Source organism: Stigmatopora argus, chromosome 3 (genome assembly GCF_051989625.1).
Source record: "Stigmatopora argus isolate UIUO_Sarg chromosome 3, RoL_Sarg_1.0, whole genome shotgun sequence".
Lineage (NCBI taxonomy): Eukaryota > Metazoa > Chordata > Actinopteri > Syngnathiformes > Syngnathidae > Stigmatopora > Stigmatopora argus.
In genome coordinates, this window is record NC_135389.1 from 5,267,510 (window position 1) to 5,292,602 (window position 25,093).

At 40.2% G+C, this 25,093-nt stretch overlaps 1 protein-coding gene across 1 annotated transcript in view; it reads left to right on the plus strand.

Moving 5' to 3' along the window:
• The first annotated feature begins 1,763 nt into the window (after positions 1–1,763).
• zc3h18 (zinc finger CCCH-type containing 18) overlaps positions 1,764–25,093 on the plus strand; it is a 35,250-nt gene continuing 11,920 nt past the window's right edge. Inside the window, exons 1-12 of the mRNA XM_077595616.1 lie at positions 1,764–1,979; positions 2,868–3,829; positions 4,078–4,162; positions 5,890–6,038; positions 6,986–7,081; positions 7,762–7,904; positions 9,399–9,428; positions 9,559–9,673; positions 11,859–12,121; positions 19,171–19,353; positions 19,463–19,588; positions 21,737–21,829. Coding sequence (XP_077451742.1) covers positions 2,882–3,829; positions 4,078–4,162; positions 5,890–6,038; positions 6,986–7,081; positions 7,762–7,904; positions 9,399–9,428; positions 9,559–9,673; positions 11,859–12,121; positions 19,171–19,353; positions 19,463–19,588; positions 21,737–21,829 — 2,231 coding nt within the window. The 5' untranslated portion in view covers positions 1,764–1,979; positions 2,868–2,881. The remainder of the gene's footprint in view (positions 1,980–2,867; positions 3,830–4,077; positions 4,163–5,889; positions 6,039–6,985; positions 7,082–7,761; positions 7,905–9,398; positions 9,429–9,558; positions 9,674–11,858; positions 12,122–19,170; positions 19,354–19,462; positions 19,589–21,736; positions 21,830–25,093) is intronic.

Consider the following 25,093-nt stretch of genomic DNA (forward strand, 5'->3'; position numbering starts at 1 on the left):
ACTCACACTCATACCTAGGGGTACTTTAGGGTGCTCAATCAGCCTACCATGCATGTCTTTGGAATGTGAGAGGAAACCGGAGTACCCGGAGAAAACCCACACAGGCTAGGGGAGAACATGCAAACTTCACACAGGTGGACCGACCTGGATTTGAACCCAGGACTCCCACTGTGAGGCCGACATGCTAGCCACTCAGCTTCCGGGCCGCCCCATTAAAGAAATTAGACTAAAGGAATATGGTTATAGGAACCTCTGAGACAGCAGACTTGGGTCAGATAGTGTAGCCCAGAGTTTAAAAGACATGGAAAAACATCATTAAAGTGTACCTCCAGTGATACACCCCCCAAAATATAGCTGATTTATCAAGAACATTTGCATCCGAACACATTAATAAACTATTTCCTTGTAATTTTATCTCATTTTTGTGTTTCCTCACATCTTTCATACACATTTCAGACACTTTGACCAATTAAAGTAAAGGGTTTATTTGGTAGTTGTGAGGACCGTGGAAAAAAATAGAGAATCTACATATAAAGTACATCTCTACTTACGATATTTTCAAGTTCCGAAAAAGTTCTGGAACCAATTAATTTCATAAGTAGAGGTATGACTGTTAATCCCCCGCCCAAAAAAACTGGTTAATGGGAGATTTAGGGCTGAAAGTCATCCACTTTGTAGTACTACATGACTTTCATTCATTATGGATTAAGCTCCATGGTGACCTGGAAGAAAGATAGAAAAACATTGCTTTGTGTTGCAACTTTGTTCTGTGTGTCCTTGTCAACTTTCTGGTATACAACCAATGGGTCCTGGGTACACTAGAAAAAAAAATGAGACGTTAGACTTCCATCAAGTGAATGAAAAAGACATGCAATTTATTGGTCCAATTTTCATCATTCATATTTCACTTCGTGAATGCCATTTGCTCTTCCTATAATAGCGGTACAGTAAAGATGAACATGACGGGTGTCTGAACAAAGATAACTACTGTTGAATCAACAAGGTGGCAACAGTTATGTGTGAGAATGGTGACTCCAAGTGGAAACCAATAATCTCTGCACTTTACAACTTCATGAGCTATACAGACAGCTCTTGCATGTTAAGGGCTACATTTGAAATGGTCTGGAAGGGATCTAATAACGTCCCTGATTATTGCGCTTGTTTTCAGCAACTCCTGCTCTCAGCATTTGGTTTTCTTTTTTCAGTTGCTCTATTTCCAGTTTTGTCTGCTCCAGAATTTCTTTATGGTAATTAACGTCTACACCAAGCTGCTCGATAGTAGATGTTAACCTTTCAATGCGCCGAGAAGATGAAGTTGTTTCCATCATGAGTTCAATAGTCGAAATCATATTTTGGCACGTCTCTGGGGTAGCTGATAAAAGGCCATCACTAAGCGTGGAACTATCACTGTTTTCTCTCGACTCCCTTTTTCTTGGTTGAATCACAGACTTGGCGGTTGTGCTGTTAGGTTGAGCTTTCGAGGAGTCCAGTGCGGCCCTTGAATAAGCTTTTGTGCATTCCACACTTGATAAATTCATAACTGCTGACTTTTCGCCGTCACTTGCTGAAAGTCTTGCGTTTGCTGATGTCCCTTTCTTCATGTTCTTAATTAGCTTCTGTTCACCGCTTAAACGGCTATCACCTCGGTTTTTCGAACTCTTTTTTTCCATATTGACCAAATGTTTTTGGTTGTTTATAATTCACAAATCTCAAGTCTGAAGCTGCTTGAAATTGCAAGTCAATCCTCCATCCCAGCAACCTGTTCTCATTGGCGCGGCCTTTTTGCGTAGTCCCGTCGTGTCTTTATGACGTCAGCTAACAGCCATACTCGCTTTGCCGAGTGGGGTGTTTTATTTTCTGCATCCCATCGGTCAAATTATAGCGTATATGACTAATTATACACTTCAAACATCACGAGCACCGTGGAAGGATAGTTCTTAACGCAGCAGTGACGTGTTGAAGGAGTTCCCACCGGCAAGGTGAATCGCTGGGGTTAGCATAGTGGCATTACGCTGATAGCACCACTTTGGGGCAGACAGGCGCGTATTGTTAGTAAAATTCGTTGAATTCATAAACGGGGTGCCTTTGCTGAAATAGCCGGAGATGTAACCTTGAGAAATTTAAATTGCCCGTTTTTCCAAACCTTTTCTAAACCGAGTGGTTTGTCCGATGACCAGCTTGTTAAATGTTACCTCGCGTTATGGGCCTTGTTAGCGACTAGCACAACCCAGCTAACGTGGTTATCAGTCAATGACCCTGCTGTGAAATATGAAGTGTTTACATACTCGGCGCTGTTCTTGATTACTGTGCGCTCTAGTAAGTAACACAATTTACTGTACGCTTAATTTCTGACATCCGATCATGCTAAGTGAAGGTTTTTACTTTGAACATCAGATGCACCTTTCGATAACAAGCAAGTAGTACATATAGCCATTGAAGTATGCCATTATTGGCACTTAATTATACGTCACTTATTAACTTCAGGTCAATTAACATAATTTGAAGTTCTCTGTTTCTTCTCTTTGTACAAAGAATTAGACAGTAATTCGTTACAATTGCCGGGAAGATTGACTAACCAAACATTAACCCATTGCTTCTATTGACCACGATAGATGGATGTCCAATTCATTTAAAATGGGATGACTGGCTCTAAATGCTATGTTTCAGTGCCATTGACGGTGCAGATGTCTAATCCATCATCTGTAAAAATGGATTGGACGTCTAGCGACTTCATTAGAATGACAATTTTGGTGTACTAAGAAATGGAAATGCATTTGTGTGTTATGCAGCAGCGCACCTTATACTCTCAGGATAAAGTTTGTTTTATTGTTTTTGCCTTACACTGCACTTTTCTTTCTGGCCTGTAGTAGAACATTTGCAAATGGATACACCTGAAAGGTCCTTGATACCTCCTGAAGACCTTTATGACAGTGAGCTATTAGACTCAACTGATGACGAGGAGGATAGGGCCTTCTCAGAAAGTGAGCTTCTCTATGAAGAAAATGGAGAACTGGCAGAGGAGGATGAAGAGGGGGATATAGTTGAAATTGGGGGAGGAAGTCTGGCGTTACAAGCGGTGGCAGAAGAGGATGAGGTTGTACCTGACTTTGTTTCTGAACCTGAGGATGAGGAACCTCTAGAAGCAGCTGGTGGAATGGGGCAAGAGACGGAGGCAATTCTGCTCATGGAAGGGGATGATTATGATGATGAAGATGACGAAGATGATGGCAATATAGAACGGGGGGCTGACCTTGTTAGAGAGGATGAAGTAGGTGATGCTGATGATCAGCTACTTGACACTCCACAGTCCCCTGAGTCTGAGGCAGAACAAGGCAAGAACTTTATCTCTAAGGGAAGCAAAGAGGATTTATCGGAAGCGAATGGAGACTGCCAAAGGGATTCGTCAGAACTCGGAGCTGATGTGGATGATGGTGATGATGAGGAGGAAGAGAAGGTGGTTAAAAGCGTTGAAGAAAGGGAAAATGACAATTTGCGTGCCCGTGTGGGGAGAGCTGCTGAATCAAGAAAGGTTAAGGAAGACTCGCCGCCTGTTTCTAGGGAGCTAGATGAACATGAACTGGATTATGATGAGGAGGTGCCAGAGGAGCCCAACATCCCTACACATGAGGATGAAGAAGAGTACGCAAAAACTTTAGAAGAGGTGAACAAAGAGCCAACTGTAAAGATAAGTGAAAAAAAGCCAATCTTGCCCCCATCCCCCAAAGACGGAGAATCTAGAAAGAAAGATGACTCGAAAGCCCGCAGAGAGTCCTTCAGAGATAAAAGAAAAGAAGAGGATGATGGTGAGATTGATGAAGGAGAAATTGATGTAAGTATGCAACATAGTTTGGCTGATGTTTTTCTACATAATGAAAAGAGCTATTGCCTATTGCAAATCATCTGCTAAAATTATGTTTTCCTTATTATTTGGATGATCTAGTTGTTTGTGTGTGGTAAAAATGGAGCATTTTATGCTTTGAATGGTTGTAATGTGTGAAGTCCAGCTTGGACCCAAGTCTGAAACATTCAATATTCACAACTTTCATTATTCATTATATGTGTCTATTTCATGTACAGGATGATGATTTGGAGGAAGGAGAGGTCAAGGATCCCTCAGATCGAAAAATCAGACCACGTCCTATCTGCAGGTTCTTCATAAAAGGTAGGCAATGTCAGAAAAACATTCAGAGAGACATGGTTTCAAGCTTCTTTTTTAACGGAAACAAGTGCTGTAGAAAGTGTCAAAAAATATCGTTTTATCAATAATCACGGCCTACACGAGGCATTTATCTACAGATTTTTACCATTATCCTTCTTTACATTAGCTCACCCATTCCCACACACCAATGGTGGTGCCACTGTCTTGCAAGGCGTTGTACTGTGGGAAAATTAGGGTTGAGTGCTGGTGAGGTTATTCAGGCCTAGGAATGAAAGTTAGGACTGTGCTGAGGGTGTGGCTAAAAGGGGCCCAGTTTAGGGCATAAAAACGCTGTGGGTGGAGGTAGAGTATAAATTAACGAAAGACGTTAGACGATGTTAGTATGTTAGCCAATCAATAACCTCTTCCGTAGCGTGCTTTATTCACGTAAGTGTGAAAAGAGCCATGTGCACTCTAGGCTTGCTCGAGAAACCAGCGCTGCCAACTGCGACACCACTGAGAGCGCAGGAGAGATGTCTGTAAATGACAGTCACGTCACAAATCAGTTGAATAAAAGTCTGTCGCGTTTGCTCACACATTGTCTCACGTCCATTCATAAGCACAAATAAAGACGTTTAATTTGGATCACATAAGTAACAGGGTAATGCGGATAACGCTTGGACAATAACTATAGCTCCGTTATAGGTTAAAAAATGTAAGACGTTATGTTAGTTGTTACGGCAAAAGTTAGTTTCCTTAGGTGATGCATGTAACTGCTGCATTAGTTCCAACTCTTTGTATTCTTTCAAGACACTGAAGGATTTCAATATACAGTGGTACCTCTACTTACGAAATTAATTGGTTGCAGAACTTTTTTATTAACTTGAACATTTCGTAAGAAGGGGGGTACTTTAAATGCAAATTCTCTAATCCGTTCCACGGTTTTCACACCACTACCAACTAAACCCTTTAAAATTGGTCAGTGTCCCAATTTAGTATGAAATAGTAGACGTAGACGTATTAATAGACGTAATAACCGTGTTTGTCCGCCAGATGGCGGCAAGAGCCCATTATAAGCAGGGCCAAAAGCCGTCTACTTTGTACTACATTTTAGACTTTTACCTGTGCCCTGTGTTTGTATGTGTGTGAAAATATGCTGCATTGCATTTGTACAGCTTTTACGCTTAATAAGGGGAATTGCAATCATTGATAAGGGGAGCATTTAGTCGAAGTGGACAGGTATTTAAGAGAGAATCTTGAAACATGGACAGTGGTTGATGTGAGACAACCAATTGAATTGAATTGAATGCTTTTATTGTCATTAAATGAGATAGAATGAGAGCGATGAAATGAGGGCCCAGTAGAGAGTAGCGGTGTTCTAAAGTGAGAATCAATGGCTCCGCGACAATCTTTTCAAAATAACGGATAAGGAAATGTATTTACTTTTTGGGGGATTTCGTAACTTGGATCTTTTTCTTATCTCGAGTCACTCATTTGAATATTAAAAAAATTGTAATCTGAAAATTTTGTACCTAGAGGGATTCGTAAATAGAGGTATGTACAATGTATAATTGGTTGTCCCAATTCCATGCAACTCTCCTGACTGATAGTCAACATGCTTGGCAGTAACAATAACCCTTATAATGGAAGTTTGTTTTCTAAATTGAGTGAATTCTGACACTAATCGGAATCTTTAAACAAATCTGTGGTGGAAAAGGGGTCTATTTTCACTCACTTTTTTGTTTTACCAGGAAATTGTACTTGGGGTATGAACTGCCGGTTCATCCACCCGGGGGTCAATGACAAAGGTAACTATTCCCTCATCACTAAGCCAGACCTCTTTTCACCTAATGGAGCACAGCCTGGAGGACCTGTCCCGCTTATTCCAAACAATTCTTGGGTAAGTGTCTCTTGCTTGGTCTTTACAGTGGGTATTTGCATAATTTTTAAATATACCGTATTTTCACACCAAACCGCTGGTTTGATCATTTTAAATAACGAACTGGGATACACTGGGTTCTGAGGCATGGAGAAGCAGCAAGTTCCCACTCGAAAACCTAGGCGGAATACATTAACATCTTTGCCTTGGTTATCGCACAAGGTTTAAATTTAGTGTAATGTAAGATTAAAACTTTTTGTGTGTATAGTAATCCAAGTTCAAGTTCAATTGAAGTTTCGGTCTGTACTGAATAATGTCACATTTTAGTATTGAAGATTATAAGGTCTAGGTAGGTATTTGTTACTTTGTGAGTAGGTGGTGAATTAGAACAAATAAAAAGATGTTTTTCCTATGTGATATCTTGTTTTCTGGTATTTTTAGAGGGGGGAACAGATTAATTTGTATTAAGTTATTTTCTATGGAAATTGATTTGAGATACGAGTAAACTGTTATACGAGCTGGGTCCCCGAACGCAGTAAGCTTGTATCTCAAGGTATCACTTTATAGCTTTCAATCTTTTAGAATGATTTTTATATTGCATGGCATACATCTAGTTTTCCTCCCACCATTATATGGGGTAACAGTCCTTCAAGTGCTAAATAATAATGTTTAAAAAAAAGATTCCATTGTGTTACCGTTTAAATACAGAAACTATTTTTCAGCAGTGTCATTCAGGGTTGTTTTTTTTGCATAGTCCCCATTTACTCAACATGAGTTCAAACACTGAATATATTTTTTTATTCTATATTGTACAAGCGGATATTGCTCACGTTGCACAACAATATATCACATGCCGTTAGAAAATTGGAATTGAATCACGAGCGTGGGTAGCACAATCTGTTATTTTTACCTTGCTACTTGCTTGCACAATGTTTTGTTAATACAGTATGAGCGCACCTTTTTTCCAGGCTACACCTGCAATAGAGGAGCTCCCTCCTCCGCCACCACCTGTTGAATCTCCTTCAGAAAGTGCGTGGGAAAGGGGCCTCAGGCATGCCAAAGAGGTAACTTCCTCATGTGTCAAAACTGGAAAACTACTGAAGATCGGGGCTAGCACGAATCAGGAACCTATGGCATGCGAGTCACTCGTCTCTTTTGATTGGTGGGTAGGGCTTTCTGCTAACCTGTAAGCTAAAATGTGGAACCCAGTGGTGAGCGAAGCACACCAATAGGGTCCACTATATCGACCAATGGTAGCTTTGCGTTGGCTGTTTTAGTCCAAATTTATTTTTTCATTAGACGTCCTTGTCCGTGCTGCATATACTCATTGATTAGCAACAGCGTAACAATGTTATTAAAAGAACTGAGATACTCATTGTACTTATAAATGACCAAAAAAATGCATTTTATTGTTACTTTCAAGTTCTGGTTATGGCTGGTAATTACATTTATAAATGTGAATTGTTTATGGCTCTCTTGGTCAAAAAGGTTGCTGACCCCTGAACTAGTATATCAGAAAAAATGATTTACAGAATTCAAGCTAGATATTTTGCAAATTTTCTACTAAATATTCATTCTTTTTTCTGTTGGGGTGCCTAAAATTGCCCCTACGTAATTTGATTTGGATACATATTGTAAATCCTCCATTATCCCAATAACCTTGGTCTACCTTGTGAAATATTGCTCTGTCTGTCAGTTTACTGATGTATTTGTTTTAAACTATTACTATTGCTGTGTCTTTCAGATGTTGAAAAAGGCCACCATTCGAAAGGAACAGGAGCCAGACTTTGAGGAAAAACGTTTCAATGTGACAATTGGAGAAGATGAAAGAGAACTTGACAAGGAGAACGAGTTTTTTAGGGAACGCAGCTACCGCATTATCAGAGAGTATGACAAAATCTACATTTGCTTCACTAATTATTTAGATGTTCAAAGTGAAGAATAGAGATGCTTGCTGACGTCACTGATTGGTGACATGTGACCTCACTGAAATTAGAGAGACTCATGTTTCAACTTGATACTCAAAACAACCTTTTTTTAATACTGTAAATAGTGGTACCTCTACTTATGAAATTAATTTGTTCCAGTATTTTCGTAACTTGGATTTTTCGTTAGAAAACCATTTAGCATGTACTTTAATTCATTCCAACCTGTTCTAAGATTCCCAATACGGTCCCTGAAACCCTGTAATATGAATATATATGGAATATTTGAGAAATTTAAAAAAAGCAAAAAAAGATAGGAAAACAATTTCTTAAGCCAGTAAAATTTGATAAGACATGCAAAGACATTTTCCATTGGGAGGGATAGGCAAGTGAGGACTCAGGAGGAGGCAAATGTTTGGCAGCTGATTAAATATACGCATGTAAACACAACTTAAAATATTGTTACGTTTTGTGAAATATCAATCCAACAATTATAGTCTTTGGTGAGCCTGGCGATAGCACGACTCGAACGCTTTTCATTTTGATATTTCTTTTCACTCAGCCTAAATTTCTGGGCCCATAATGAGGAGTAAAGAATAAACCAGCATTAAGCACACTGAGAAAAACAACGTGGTGGTAGTGGTAGAACTCTGTGACAGATGAGGATTGGAGGCATGAATCAGAAACTCACCGCCGGAGTCACGGTCCCAGAAAAAGATGAGAAAGTGCCCGAAAAGGAGGCTTTCTTGTTGGACAGTCACGCTCATTTTCCGCTGGTGGCTCTTACCCCATTAATAGCCCATGGCAGAGCAACTCTATTGTGGCAATTTCAAAATAAAATTCAGAATGCTACAAGAGGATGTTTGAATATTTTAGATTTCACGTTTCATCACAGAAATGTCTTGAGTATCTAGAGACAAAAATTTCCCCCATGGGGCTTTTCCTAACCTGAATATTTTGGATATAGATGTAGGTACCACTGATATATATTTTTAAAATTATTATTAACAAGGAAAATGCGAATGTCTTTTCTCTCAAAATTTTACTTCCCATGACAGGAAATATCTGGTAACTAATGGAAGTGCAAAACTATCTTATCCGGATACAGAATTTCTTTAGCAACACATACTTTTCAATACTTTTGACAACCATACATTTTTTGGAGTTATTCCCCCTTTCTTTTTATAATGACAAGATACTTACGGCAATGCCAGATTAGGGTCAGTTGAGTTGCCCTTGTAAAAAAAAATCTAATTACGCGGCACGTACATTCTTGATGGTTGAGAAACTTGCTTACTTGTGTCTTTGTCCAATCTGTATCACTAGGCCGTCACTAGCATTTATTGTATTTTGTAGTTAATTAAATGACATCTACACAATTACACCAATAATGGAGCTTTTTTCCCCTAGATTTACTTTTGGAGGGAAAATAACATGTTTCTTTTTTCTCTTCCAGTGAAATCGACATGAGAGAACCAGCATATGGGTAGGTATAGACTACTCTTTCTTATAACCTTTCATTATGAACTCATTTATTTGCTATATTCATAATGAAATAAAGTTTTCTAAAGTAAACCATTATTATTGATTTCATTGCATTTCTGTAATGTTTGCAGTGACCAATATGCTGATCCATACTATGAGTATGAAATGGAGGCGCTGTGGCGAGGTGGGCAGTATGAAAACTTCCGAGTGCAGTATACAGAAGCTCCTCTTCCTTATCATTATAATGTAAGTATTCTCCATTATTTCATTGATTTACACAGGCTGTTCAATTACCCCATTGTGTGGGGGACTTTTTTTTCTTAACTTACTGCTTCATGCCCTTTTTCTTTATTTGTTTTCTTTTTGCCGGTCTCCACTAAACTCATTGACTGCAATGGACATCCAATCTTTCAACTGGTAGCTTTCAGTCCTTCTCGTTGAAATGGATTGGACGTCTATCACCGTCAGTGGTCTAAGTGCTGGCTAGATTTGGCAGAGAGGGTAGGGTATCCAAATCACAGCAGAAACATTCAAAAACGTCCTCTCCAAAAACAGAATTTTATCAATGCAGGAGTCCATTCAGTTGTACAGTACTGTGATCCCTCACCACTACGCAGCTTCAACATTCGCGCATTCAGTGCATCGTGCATTTTATATTAAGTATATAAACAAAATGTATAAGAATGTCAAATGCTGAAATCGCAACCAAAAGACGGGAGATGAAAAATGGCGGAAGTCAGGGCTCCGCTTCTTCGGTGCTGAATTGGGTGGTAGTCAGCGCCAAAGAAGAATTTCACCGCAGAAGAATTTCACCGCAGAAGAATGACGCGACGAATATGTGCATAAAAGGCCAAGTAGTGCAAAATCTTGCTTTCTCCTGTTTTGTTGCAAGTGAATCTCCCATCGCGCACTGTACCACTTGGATAAAGACAATGCTGAGCCTTTTCCAGCTTTGGATTTTGAATCGTCGTTTAAAATGTTTAAAATGCCTCCGAGCATCCTGTGGCGTGGCCACAGCGATCCAAGAGCGGAGTGGGTGCGATGCCTCGAGCGGCCGGTGTGCTGGCGGCGAGCTAGGTCTGCCCCGCAAACCAGCTGGAACAGGCAGCGACACAGTACGTCGAGGAAGAGTTCCCTAACATAACTGAAGAACAGAATGGTTATCTCCCAGAGCAAGATTTTTGGAAGAGGATGTCTTCCCGGATATTCTTGTTCAAAGATGACCTGAAAGTTCCAGGGTTCACATGGATCGCCTGACCCTCATGTGTGGGGATAATCTACATGTTCGGCCGTCGTCATGCTTTAACAAACTAGAACAAAGGCTTGCTGCATGTCTACTGGATGATAACCTGTTTTTTGGGGATTTATATCAAGCGGTGAGGAACAATTTTCACTGAGGACAGTATTTAGATTTTTTTTTTAACATGTATACCTTTAGAGATTATATACATTGATATTAATACATTAGTCTTTTCATATTATAAATAAAATTTAATAAATACACTTCTTGATAATTGTACTTGTGTACTTGTATTTTTGTATAAGCGCAAAAACAGTATGATAGTAATAATAGGGGTGATCCTACTTCAGTTTTTCGATTATCGTGGCCATCTCTGGTCTACATTATCTGCAAAAATTGAGGGATTAGTGTACCTTTTAATCCTAATGATTAAGGTATAGGGTGGCACTGCGTTCGAGTGGTTAGCACGTCCACCTTACAGTTCTGAAATCAAGGGTTCAATCCTGGGTCGGTTTCTACCTTCTTGTGTCGAGGTTTTCATGTTCTCCCCATTGCTTGCGTGGGTTTTATCAATTTACCCAGCCGGGTTCTTAGATTAGATTATTTTATTCATCCCGTATTTGGGAAATTCACTGTCGCAGTAGCAGTTCTTCCCACATCCCAAAAATATGCATGGTAAGCTACTTGACCACTGTAAATTGTCCCTATGTTTAAGTGTGAGCATCAATGATTGTTTGTCTCGTGCCCTGTGATTGGCTGACAACCAATTCAGGGTGTCCTCCACCTACTGTGTAGATTTGACTGGGATATGCTCCAGCTCCCCTGTGACCTTTGTCATTATAAGCGGTAAGCAAAATGAATGAATGATTGAGGTTTAGCAATTTTAAAACAAGCTTTTTAAAAAAAAAAATCTGCTGATCTTGGTCATCGGTCCATAAAAATATATACGTAGTGCTGATGGAAACTGACGAATTTGGCAAATTTTGAACAGTCCCTCAAAAGATTACAATGTTGCTTTTCTCACAGTATATACCTTTTTAAGTAGGCTTAACCATGCAGACCCAAAACAAAATTAGTATGGCTTTACAATTAGTTTTATCACACACAAAAATTGGATAGTCCTACTTAGATTGTTGTTAAAAATAACACCATTTATTATTTGAATGATTTTTTTATTTTTTACCATTCCAGGAGCGTGAAAGGGAACGAGACCCTCGGGAGAGGCACAGAGATCGGGAACGGGAGAGAGATCACAGAGAGAGGGAGCGTCGGCAACGGGAACGGGAGCGAGAGAGAGAGCGGGAGAAAGAACGAATGAGGCGGAAGGAAGATTGGGAAAGGGACAGGATAAAGCGAGATGAGAAGGAAAGGCCCAAAATGCGTCCTCCTCGAGACATAAGGGAGAAGAAAGATGATAAACTAGTGCCGCAGTCACCTTTAATTCTGCCGACCAAGTAAGTCTAAGTTCAACTCTTTCATATTAATGAAGTGCAAAAAGACTGGAAAATTGAACCAATCTTTTAGCACGTGTGTGCATGCGTGTGAAGGCATTCTTCCTGAGAGAGTCTAAAGCACCTTTCTAAGATTTTTGTGCCGAATTCTAATGGTCTTCGTGTTCGCAATCTTGCGTAAATGCTGTTTGGAAAGCTTCCAAGTCAACTCTTGGAACACTACAAGAAAATAACCCAGTGTTCTACAGTGCCTTGTAAAAGTATTCGCTCCCTTGAACTTTCCAACCTTTCGCCACATTTCAGGCTTCAAACATAACGATATAAAATGATTCAACAACAAAAAGTTTGAAGATTTTGGCCACAATGCAAAACGATATGTTATAGACGTAAATGCAACACAGCTTTACCATCACACTGAACACACTATCCCCATTGTCAAACATGGTGGTGGCAGCCTCATGGCTTGCACCAGCTTTTCTTCAGCAAGGACAGGGAAGATGGTTAAAATTGATGGGAAGATGAATGGCCCAATTACAGGACCATTCTGGAAGAAAACTTGTTGGAGTCTGCAAAAGACCTGAGACTGGGATGGGGATTTATCTTCCAACAGGACAATAATGCAAAACATAAAGCCAAATGTACAATGGAATGGTTCACAAATATATGTATTCGGCTGTTAGAATGGCCAAGTCAAAGTCCAGACCTGAAACCAAACGAGAATATGTGGGCAGAGCTGAGGACTGCTGTTCACAGACACTCCATCTAACCTCACTCAGCTCGCGCTGTTTTTCAAGGAAGAATGGACAAGAAATTCAGTCTATGTGCAAAACTCATAGAGGCATACCACAAGTGACTTGCAGCTGTAATTGCAGCAAAAGGTGGCACTACAAAGTATTAATGCAAGGGGCCCGAATAATATTGCACGCCCAACTTTTTAGTCTTTTATTTGTTAAAAAGTATAAAATATCCAATAAATTTAGTTCCACCTCACAATTGTGTCCCACTTATTGATTTTTGACAAATAATTCAATTTCATATCTTTGATTGAAGCCTGAAATGTGGCGAAAGGCTGAAGAGTTCAAGGGGCAGAATATTTTCACAAGGCACTGTATATGGTGTATCGAAATGAAAGCGTTTTTATTGGAGGGTAAGGGGAGGTTGCTGAATTAGCAAGGAGTAATAATAAAAAAGTTACAACAACAACAAATCTGGTATCCGAATTCTATCGCTACCGGCAGCTGACTCAGGGATTGGATTGCAAGTGAAAAATGCGGACCAGTGCATCCCTAACATGAATGTGTCTACTAATTGTAGCAATCATACTATAACCACCATTTGGTAATTTTAATGTATAAAAATTGAAGAAATATTTTAATTAGTTTATTATATATTTTATAAATTAATAATTCCCCTTTTGGAATTAACTAGGGACACTCTTAAACTATACTACCTGCAGGTCTCTTTACGTTAAACCCTAACATCACTTTTCGAGGACCACCACCATAATGTTACACTGTTAATTTGGATTCGATTTGAGCATCTCGAGATTGACATTAGTTATTAACGAAAAGTGTGAAGGGTGGAGGGTATAATGAAAAGGTATCATCATTTTTTTCAGAAATAAAATAACTATCAAATCGAATTTTATCAAGTTATTTTATTTCTGAAAAAAATCATACATATATATATATATATATATATATATATATATATATATATATATATATATATACACACATACAGTGGTACCTCGTCATACGACTGCTCGTCATACAAAATTCTCGTCTTACGGCGGAAATTTCGATCGAATAATTTGCCCGTCATGCGATCAAAATTTCGTGATGCGACCAAGCCAGGTCTTTTTTGCATATCTACTCTTCTAGTGAGGGAGTTGCAGGGAAGAGGCAAGCCATTTCATTTGAAACGAGTGGCAATAATAACGAAGCTTGATGCACGTGAGAGTGGTGAGCGTTGCACGGTCAGTACCATTTATAAACAGAAAGATCGAGCAGCAGGACCCAAATATTGAATGTTGCACAAAGTTTGCAAATCAATTGAATGATGCCATACAGTGCTACCGCATCATTTATGATGAAAAAAGGAAAACTCTGCAATCGTCGTTAGATCGCTTCTTTCGGCCAGTTTCTAATACATAAATCTCTCTCTCTATACAGTACTGTACATATTCTCTCCATTTTATTAAATGTTTATTTTTTTCAGTACAAACCAATGCGTGTTACTTATACAAGCCTTAAACATACAAATGCACTTATATAAACCTTCAATATACTTATATAGGCCTTAAACATAAATTATAATACAAAATATAGCACTGAATCAACTTACAAACAAATTCAACTTATGAACAATCGCTCGGAACCTAACTCGTTCGTAAGTAGGGGACCGTCTGTACATTTTAGAACCAAGAAGTAGCATCCAACATACAGCTTTTCTCGGTGCTTACTGCTCTCGATATTAGTTGCCGAGAGAGGGCAGGTACAGTGGTACCTCGACATACGAGCGTAATCCGTTCCGAGACTGAGATCGTATGACGAGGTTCTCGTAACTCGAGCGGACGTTTCCCATAGAAATGAATGGAAAAAAAAATAATTCGTTCCAGCCCTCTGAAAAAACACCAAAAACAGGACATTGGGTTGAAAAAAATGTTTTATTTCTTATAATTCGCCATATATTAACAAAGTAACACATAACTAGTGGTTTAATAGAAATAAAGTGTTTAATCTAACTAAAATTGGGCGGATTTCGCCGAGGGGAGAGGGGCACAAAAGGGGCGGGGGGCTTCGTTTTTTTTTTCCCCACACAAAGCACTCGTAAACAGAACAAACACTCCACCCTCACGTTCGCTATCGATGGGCTGTTTGCTGTCGTACTATTCCCTTCAAAATATTCCGAAAATGATGCACACAAATGTCCTCACAATCGGATAACGCACGACCACTTGCCAACGAGCAGCAGTCTTATCAGCGATCGCACCGCTGCTCATGGGAGCTTCGGGGGCGCTGGCTAGCGGCTCCTTTTAGCTTGTAGCATGTGTTCGCATCCCCTCGAACGGCGCCTATGATAGAGTTGCTACCGGGGATGCTTTTGCGAGCCAGTGCCCCTGATGTTCTTATGAGCTGCCAACGAGAAGTAATATAATACTCCTCGTATTAGATAAAAATAACAGGAAATGCAGCAGCTGAGCTTACCCACGTATTGATTGTGGGTAAAGTTTTATTCTGAGTGCCATTGCCTGTCGGCGTTGTGTGCACGAGTATACAGTGGTACCTCGTCATACGACCGCTCGTCATACAAAATGCTCGTCTTACGGGGGAAATTTCGATCGAATAATTCGCCCGTGATGTGGTCAAAATTTCGTGATGCGACCAAGCCAGGTGGCCATGGCATTTTTTTTGCATATCTTTCGTGTATAACAATATTTACGAGCACCGGATGAGTTATTCAGACCAGGAAACGCACAACGCGCATGCGTGGGGAAAAGAGTGCTTTCTGGGTAATGAAGTATACTCGTGCACACAACGCCGACAGGCAATGGCACTCAGAATAAAACTTTACCCACAATCAATACGTGGGTAAGCTCAGCTGCTGCATTTCCTGTTATTTTTATCTAATACGAGGAGTATTATATTACTTCTCGTTGGCTGCTCATAAGAACGTCAGGGGCACTGGCTCGCAACAGCATCCCCGGTAGCAACTCTATCATAGGCGCCGTTCGAGGGGATGCGAACACAGATGCTACAAGCTAAAAGGAGCCGCTAGCCAGCGCCCCCGAAGCTCCCATGAGCAGCGGCGCCATCGCTGATAAAAGACTGCTGCTCATTGGCAAGTGGTCGTGCGTTATCCGATTGTGAGGACATTTGTGTGCATCATTTTCGGAATATTTTGAAGGGAATAGTACGACAGCAAACAGCCCATCGATAGCGAACGTGAGGGTGGAGTGTTTGTTCCGTTTACGAGTGCGTTGTGTGGGAAAAAAAACAAAGCCCCCCGCCCCTTTTGTGCCCCTCTCCCCTCGGCGAAATCTGCCCAATTTTAGTTAGATTAAACACTTTATTTCTATTAAACCAATCGCTATTTATTACTTTGTCAATATATGGCGAATTATAAGAAATAAAACATTTTTTTCAATCCAATATCCTGTTTTTGGTGGGGTTTTTTTAGAGAGTTGGAACGAATTAATTTGTTTTCCATTCATTTCAATGGGAAACTTCCGCTCGAGTTACGAGAATCTTGTCTTACGAGCTCAGTCCCGGAACGGATTAAGCTCGTATCTCGAGGTACCACTGTACTTCATTACCCAGAAAGCCCTCTTGTCCCCGAGCATGCGCGTTGTGCGTTTCCCGGTCTGAATAACTCATCCGGTGCTCGTAAATATTGTTATACACGAGAGATATGCAAAAAAAATGCCATGGCCACCTGGCTTGGTCGCATCACGAAATTTTGACCGCATCACGGGCGAATTATTCGATCGAAATTTCCCCCGTAAGACGAGCATTTTGTATGACGAGCGGTCGTACGATGTACTTGAATGCATCCTGTGCTGTCACACCATGTCATATTTCAAAACCTACTTTTCCCAGAATGATTTGAAATGAAATGAATTCATTTTATAACTTGTGTGATAAACAAACCAAAAAAATACAACGACGATAACACTGTTGATTTATGACGCTATCCAATTTGGCCTGTGCATGCCACAGTTTAAAATATTGGAAAATGACTTGTGACTTAAGTGTACTCTTTTCTTGATGTTTGAAGTTTGAAAGCACTGAAAAATGCGGTAAATTGGGTTGTCATGCCCATTTTCGTTATCTTTATTATCAGAACAGAAGTAGATTTTTATTTTTATTCTGTTGTTGTTATTAAAGAAAATGACTATTGCAAAATTGCAGTATTGTTATGCTGGCTGAAGGAGCTCAATTAATTATCCTATGATTCACTTATAGAATTTATTTTTGCCCCTTTAAGATTTGTATTTGAGTAGTTCGAGTATAAATATTGACCAATCCCAACTATGTTAGTGTAAAAATCCCCAACAGGATGCATTATTTGCCTTTACTTTTATAGTTGGCTTCCTCTTAAATCAGATTGCATCATACTTTTCCTGAAGCCTCACAGAAATTTAATTTAACTTCAAACATTCTGAACATTGTTACCTGTTTGCTTGCTTTATCTACTGTTTTATCAGCCATGAGTAAATTAAACACTAATCAAATGCGCAGGTCAAATAGCTTGATGTTCTATTTTTAGCTCTAGTATCTTTGTTTTGAGTCATCTATTTACCCTTGCATCATACTTTTTGGAATTTGTCATACACCACATCATTCACTTAAGGCAAGGCAGTGTCACCGCTCTTGTACTGCCTTCTGATATTTACCTTGTCTCAAGACTATGCTAATCTAGTATTATTAATAATGCCAATATTCACTAAACCTTTGTATTTTTTCATCAATAATCCCATTACTTGCACTACTTACGAGGTTGGTTCGCGACGAAAAAAACGAAGAAAAAATAATTGGAATGGAGGTATAAAAAAACAATTAATTCCAAAAATAACACACACCCCCCAAAAAAAGTTGAAAAGACCAGGGCTTTTTTTTTTATTTTTAATGTGAATGTAATTTTTCATTTTTGTTTTGATACTTTGTATTCCAATTCTCCCAAGACAGTAGAAACATTAAAATGCAAATCCAAGAAGCGTACAAGCAAAAACGGTTTTGTCAAATTAAGTCCAATCACAAAGTCATTCTGGTGAGTCTGTTTCCAAAAAGTGAGAGAATGTATTTGAAAAAAATGAAAAGAGAATGTTATGATCATGACACAAGCAAAAACCTGCCGAGCTAGCACCCTGCCTGGATTTGGCTGTGTCTTACTCCAGCCTCTCTGAGGACCATTCTGCTTGCATACCAGAAACAATACAATACAACAGAAATATTTTCGTGTAAAATTAGAATCACAGAAAAGTTATTTTCCTTTCGTGTTTTTTTATTGCTGACAATTAACTCATGTCTAGTTGTTGCTGAAAATGGACCAAGGAGTTTGTTAGAGTATCAGTAATATTTTGATAATGAATGCCCTCTTATTTTTGTGAATTTTTTACCAGTCAATAGTACTCTGCACACACATTCTACTTACACTCTTAAAAGTTCAATTCCACCCAAAGTTCTGAAACCCTGTATTGGTAGACGTTTTAGACACTAACCTGGCATGCTAGTTTGATTGTTCCATATATGTGCCACGGAAATATTTCTTATATATCCCTCCGGTGATGATCCAATCAAGACATTTTTCATGGGAGGAACTTTAAAAAATATACAGCTGGTGATTGGACAATGGCTCTTCTAGCCACACTTATCAAAACCCTATCCACATTAAACCACAGTTGACCAATTGGGCAGGAGAAGCGCAAAAACCTCTTTCAGTCAAACAACCTTTTCGTGCTGTTCTTTGCCTCTATTTTAATGACGAAATTTAACGTACTGTGGCAAAACCTCAGAATTAGACCCATCTACATGAACTGCTTGTGACTCACCATTGTTTTCAACAAGAGAGTCCCCTTCTGGTGTAGTCACCTCTGCAGCTCTCGTCTCTTCCCCCTTATTGGCTTGGTATCAAAAGGCTGAGAGCTGGTTAGACGACTTGAGGTTGTCAAGACAGTACTGCATGATAAATGAATTATCAGGTAGGACCGTGTTGCTCGCAAGGCTGATGTCATACTGCCCAAAGGCAAAGACGCATACAGCGGAAGTAGGATTCTCCAATTCCAGGTCGATGACAAGCATACGATATGATAAATCAATTATGACATTCTTCCCACCCCATGTTGGCAACAATTTGTTGTTGCAGGTGCAGTTCATTTTATCTTGTCAACTAATTAAAAAAAAATGACTACCTATTTAAGTTTAACTCCAGAAACTTTAAATTCCAAAGAAAATTATTCTTACATTACTCTGGAGGACTCAAGCTATTCTGAAAGCTTTTATGCTGACTCACATCTTATCTGAAAGTTTGTTCGCCTATTGTCTTTTCAGTCGACCAATGGAGCCTCCCACAAAGAAAGACCTAGTTCCATTAATGAGACAACCAGATGAGTGGAAGGACCCATGGCGTCGGTCAAAATCCCCCAGGAGAAGATCTGGACTGGGCTCCCCACCACGAGGTCGCCGGAGAAATCGCCATTCGGGTTCTTCTGTTTCTCTGTCAAACTCTTCCCGGTATGAGAAACCGATTCCTGTGATGAACATCTGTTGTGCTCTATAGATATTGTAGGTTAGCTTTCTGTTTGTTTCCTTAACCAAGCCAAACTGTGTTTGTCTACTACAGGTCTTCGTCTCACTCTTCATCGTACACAGGCTCCGGATCGTCACATTCTCGCAGCCGGTCCAGCTCATTCAGTTCCTACTCCAGCCACTCCTCTCATCACAGCTCCTTCAGTGGAAGCCATTCTAGGTAGGTTTGTAATAGGGAAGTCACCTTTAGAACTGGTTCAGGGTCTACCCCACCTTCTAGTTCTAGATGGCTGGAATATGCTCCAGCACTACCGAATAGGTGAGGATAAGCAATACAGAAGGGATTGCCTGCCACCTTCACATTCAAACTCGCTGATTTGCCAAGGTGTAACCACACCATTTGAATGATTATGTACTTCCAATGTTGAAACCCTCTATCTATTTCTTGTAGTTGATGTTCAGAAAACTAGAACATCCATAATTTTAAATATTAGAGATGCATTGATTAAGCCTCTCAAATTGACACACGAGCTGACGCATCCTGTGCGAGGTTTTTTTTTCCATGCCTAATAACTTCATGACTCTGTCACCTACGTGCTTGCAGTACGCTTCGTTTCAAAGTGCACAAGTTGAACCTCACCTTTGTTTGTCAAAACGCTAAGTAAAACGCGAGAGAATATAGTTTTATTGCCCTCATAACAAGCCCTGAAATACTTTGGCCATATTTTCCTAATATTATCCAATTGGAAAACACTGGAGAACTACATATTTCTGATTCCATTCAGATGTCAATCCAGAAATTATGACATTAGTTTAGATTAGAACTTTATTTCATCCCATATTCGGGAAGTTTCTTTGGTTACACTAGCAAGACAGACACACAAGACAAAGTTTGGCCCAAGTAAAAAACTGGAGCCACACACAGGAAGTTTAGAAGGTGGGGACCTTCTGCAGACTGAGACTGAGGTTACCGCACAGTCCCTCAGTAGTCTGTAGGTTTTATCATCTAGATCCTCCTAAACTGTCACATCCCGCGTGCATGACAGCGGAGACACAGCTGAACGGCTCCAAAGATGTCTAGGACTAGCACAAAGAAACCAAACCACGTGACAGGTGGGGTCAAGTCGCAAAGGTCGCAGAACAACAAAGCAAAAAGTACAAAGCAAAGTACAGACGCTCCCCTACTTACGAACATTCAACTTACGAACAACGGTACATACGAACATGTCTGCAAATTGCGTTTAAGTCCAAAAATGTTCGCAAGTCCAATTTTGTATTTCGCGCCTTTTTCGGAGTAGTACTTCTTTCCGCCGCTAATACCGACGCCTGGCGCTGTGAGAGCTCAGCTCACCCAGCATCTACCTTCTTCTTCGTTGCAATGCGGAAGTGCGTGAATGTATCTCCAGTGTGCAAAGAACCTTTTTCATTTGTATCGTTAAATATCTCGTGCATCCAATATTGAATATGGTTGGTAAAAAGCTAAAGGCTTCTATTGAGGGAGTTGCAAGGAAGAGGCAAGCCATTTCATTTGAAACGAGTGGCAATAATAACGAAGCTTGATGCGCGTGAGAGTGGTGAGCGTTTCACGGGCATTGAATCGTTCGACCGTCAGTACAATTTATAAACAGAAAGATCGAGCAGCAGGACCCAAATATTGAACGTTGCACAAAGTTTGCAAATCAATTGAATGATGCCATACAGTGCTACCGCATCATTTATGATGAAAAAAAGAAGAAAACTGTGCAATCGTCATTAGGTCGCTTCTTTTGGCCAGTTTCTAATACATAAATCTCTCTCTCTCTCTCTACAGTACTGTACATATTCTCTCCATTTTATTAAATGTTTTTTTTTTTCAGTACAAACCAATGCGTGTTACTTATACAAGCCTTAAACATACAAATGCACTTGTATAAACCTTCAATATACTTATATCGGCCTTAAACATAAATTATAATACAAAATATAGCACTGAATCAACTTACAAACAAATTCAACTTATGAACAATCGCTCGGAACCAATTGCGTTCGTAAGTAGGGGAGCGTCTGTACCGTATTTTCACGACTCATCCGAGTACCCGTGTCCGTATGTTTAAGCTGGTGTATGTTTTGCCATGCCTGGCTGCGTGTTTTGGTGCGGTGCGTCTTGTGTATGTCAAATACAGAAATAGCACTCGGTACTGACACTGCGCCTTTAAATGCGGTGCGCCATATAGTCGTGAAAATACGGTATATGGGAAAGCATTCAGAAATATTCAAATGAAAAAAGATATACGGGATTGCACTGATTTATTTTTAGCAGTGGTTATAAATAGTATAATTGTTAGTCAGATTTACAATGTTTATGTTGATTGCTCAATTATTGTTTCAGGTCAAGATCGTTTTCCACATCACCTTCACCGACTCCAGCTGTAGCAAGGAATGCCAAAAATAAACCAGACCCTCCTCCATTGCTTGCTAAAGGGTAATGCAACATTTATTTTTATGTTAATAGACAGCCATCAATCATGTTTATACAGTGGTACCTCGACATACGATCGTAATCCGTTCCGAGACTGAGATCGTATGACGAGATTCTCATAACTCGAGCGGACCTTTCCCATTAAAATGAATGGAAAACATTAATTCGTTCCAACCCGCTGAAAAAACACCAAAAACAGGATATTGGATTGGAAAAAATGTTTTATTTCTTCTAATTCGCCATATATTGACAAAGTAATAAATAACGAGTGGTTTAATAGTAATAAAATGTGTTTAATAGAAGTAAAATTAGATGCATTTCGCGGAGGGGAAGGGAACGACACACACGGAGGCGGGGGGAGGTGTTGGGGGGACTTTATCCACGGCAACGCCGCACTCGTGTAAAACATGTTTTATTTCTTCTAATTCGCCATGTATTGACAAAGTAATAAATAACAAGTGGTTTAATAGTAATAACATGTGTTTAATAGAAGTAAAATGAGACACATTTCGCGGAGGGGAAGGGAACGACATACACACGGAGGCGGGGGGAGGTGTTGGGGGGACTTTGGACTTTATCCACGGCACTCGTAAACGAACAAACAAATTTAAATGAACTTGGATTAATATATACAGACACTCAACGTTTAATGTAACTTCACACAAAACTGAATTCTAATTTAGTTTTAATCTTTTTTACCTTTGTAACGGGTTGGCCCCACCCCGACGTTCCGCCGGAGCCTTCAAAACGAACGCATCAAGAGTTGTTTGGAACTTGCCGCTTCCCCGTGTCTGATTACCGAGTGTATATTCCAGTTCTTTTCTTTGCAAAACTCTGCCAAACCATTGTTGTTTACCTGGTATGTAAATGTAGACCAAAGTGGGGGGGAAAACGGGTATGGAAATGCAAAGTCCGCCCAGTGCTCGTAGAAAGAGATTTTATACACGAAAGAGATGCAAAAAAAGACAGTGCCATGGCCACCTGGCTTGGTCACATCACGAAATTTTGACCGGATCACGGGCGAATTATTCGATCGAAATTTCCGTCGTAAGACGAGAATATTGTATGACGAGGTACCACTGTACACCAAAACGACATCCTGAGATCTTCACTCTTGTTGGTTTTTGCATCCTTTCCAAATTTTTACTGCATGCTTTCAGCTTATTCTTTGCACAAAAATAAAGCCACCAGGCACAATTGTGTGATTCTTTCATAGAAAAGTTAAGTCTCACATGTTCTGGCAACCAACCAGGAAGTTCAGAGTTCCTCAGCTGCGTCTTTTTAAACCCGTGACCAAGTTTATTCGCTAATGCTTTTTTAAAAATGGAAAATACATGATTTAAACCAACGCACTCTGATGATTGGTGTGAGTGCTAGTGGGCGGTAGTAGTCCAGATTGTTTGCGGGTAACTTCTTGAGCATCGGAGTGATGTTGGCTTGTTCTCGTGACAAGTTGAAAATATCAGTGAAGACTTGTGCTATTTGGTCAGCACATGCCTTGAGAACTTTCTCTGATACTCCGGCCGGCCGGTCCTGTAGCCTTCGTGGAGTTGACAACACGGAGCACACGTCTGACATCTACTACCTCCACAGTGAATGTGGTGGTTTCAGAGGTTGGTGTTTGATGTTATGGGGGTTGAGGTGGTGTACTGAGTGCTGGGCTTGGGACTCAAAGTGGGCAAAAAAGTTGTTTTACTCTGATGCCATTGGGTGCACCTGATTCTGCAGGAGTCGTAGCACAGCCTTTATAGTTGGTGAGGGACTGTATGCTCTGCCGCATCGTTCAGGGGTTGTCAAGTTGCCTTTCTATCTTCCCCCTGTAGTCTGCTTTGGCAGCATTGATGCCCCTCCTTAGGTTTGCGTGAGCTGCGCTGTAGAATGCCCTGTCGCTGGATTTAAAGGCTACCTCACAGCCCTGGATGAGTGACCAGTCCTAGCTGGTCATCCACGGTTTCCGATTTGGGTACACCGTCACTATATCCTTGCAGTACTTGATGTAAGACAGTACTTTGTCCTTAAAAGTGCCCATGTCCTCATGATGGAAAGTCTCCCACTGTATCTGTTCAAAGCAGTCCTGGAGTAGAGCGCATTCTGAGGCCAGGTGATAATGGTTCGTCTTTTGGGCTTGATTTGTCAGCTGAGGGTGTCGTCTTCTAGGGGCCATGAACAATGAGAGGTGGTCTGACTGTCCAAAGTGTGGGAGGGGTATTGCTCTTTATGCACACTTGATGTTAGAGTAAACATCCAGTTTTATCCTCTCTTGTTAGATATTTCACTTAAAAAAATAGGGAGAAACATTTCACAATCATTAATTAAGACTAAAATTTTCACTAGAAAATACAGTGGTTCCTCCACTTACAAAATTACCGTATTTTTTTGCATGGACGACGTAATTGTTGCTTAAAAAATGATGACTGAATCAAGGGTACGGCTTATATGCGGACAAATTAGACTTGACATGCACGAAACTGCAAGGTGACAAGATGAAATGCCATAACGCAAGACAATGCGGCCGTAGACTAAGGCTCGTAGATTAAGGCTGGCTTTACCATAAACAGCATTCCCACACATGAAGGCATCCTCTTCCAAAAAAGCCCAATCGCGTCCACGTCAAAAACTTGACTGGAAGATAACAGACCATTCTCTTGAATTAGGTGAGGGAACTCTTGCTCGACGTACCGTTTCACTGCCCGTTGGTCTGCCAAAGAGGCTTCCCCATACAGCCAAACACTGTAGACCATACCTCTTCTTAAACTTTTCGAACCAGCCTTTGATTGCAATAAAACCACGAGGCTCACTCACGGCACTGGAACGAGGCTGAGGTTCATGTTCTTTGTCTTTGTCAGGAGCTAAGCTATCATAAAAGGTCTTGGCTTTGGTGTTGATCATGTTGATATCCAGAAATATTTTCTCCCTACAGTCCGAGATCCATACCGATAGGGCATTTTCCATCTTAACGATGGCTTTATTTTATTACCAATCGCTTGGTGTCTTTGGAATAAGATATCGTTGCCGTTTTCCGCATGTTCGCTGCTTCTTTCTTGATGTAACGCATGGTAGATTCATTTATTAGATGACGCAAGACACTTGAGAGGCATTTTAAAGGGCGATTAAAAATCCAAACAATGCTGGAATAGAGGCTCATCGTAGTTTTCTGTGCGCGATGCAAAATGTATTCAAAGAAAAGGCACTACGTCCTTCTCACCTGTTTGTATTATTCAGCACGTCATTCTTCTTCGGTGGAATTTCGCTGCCTCTTCTGCACTG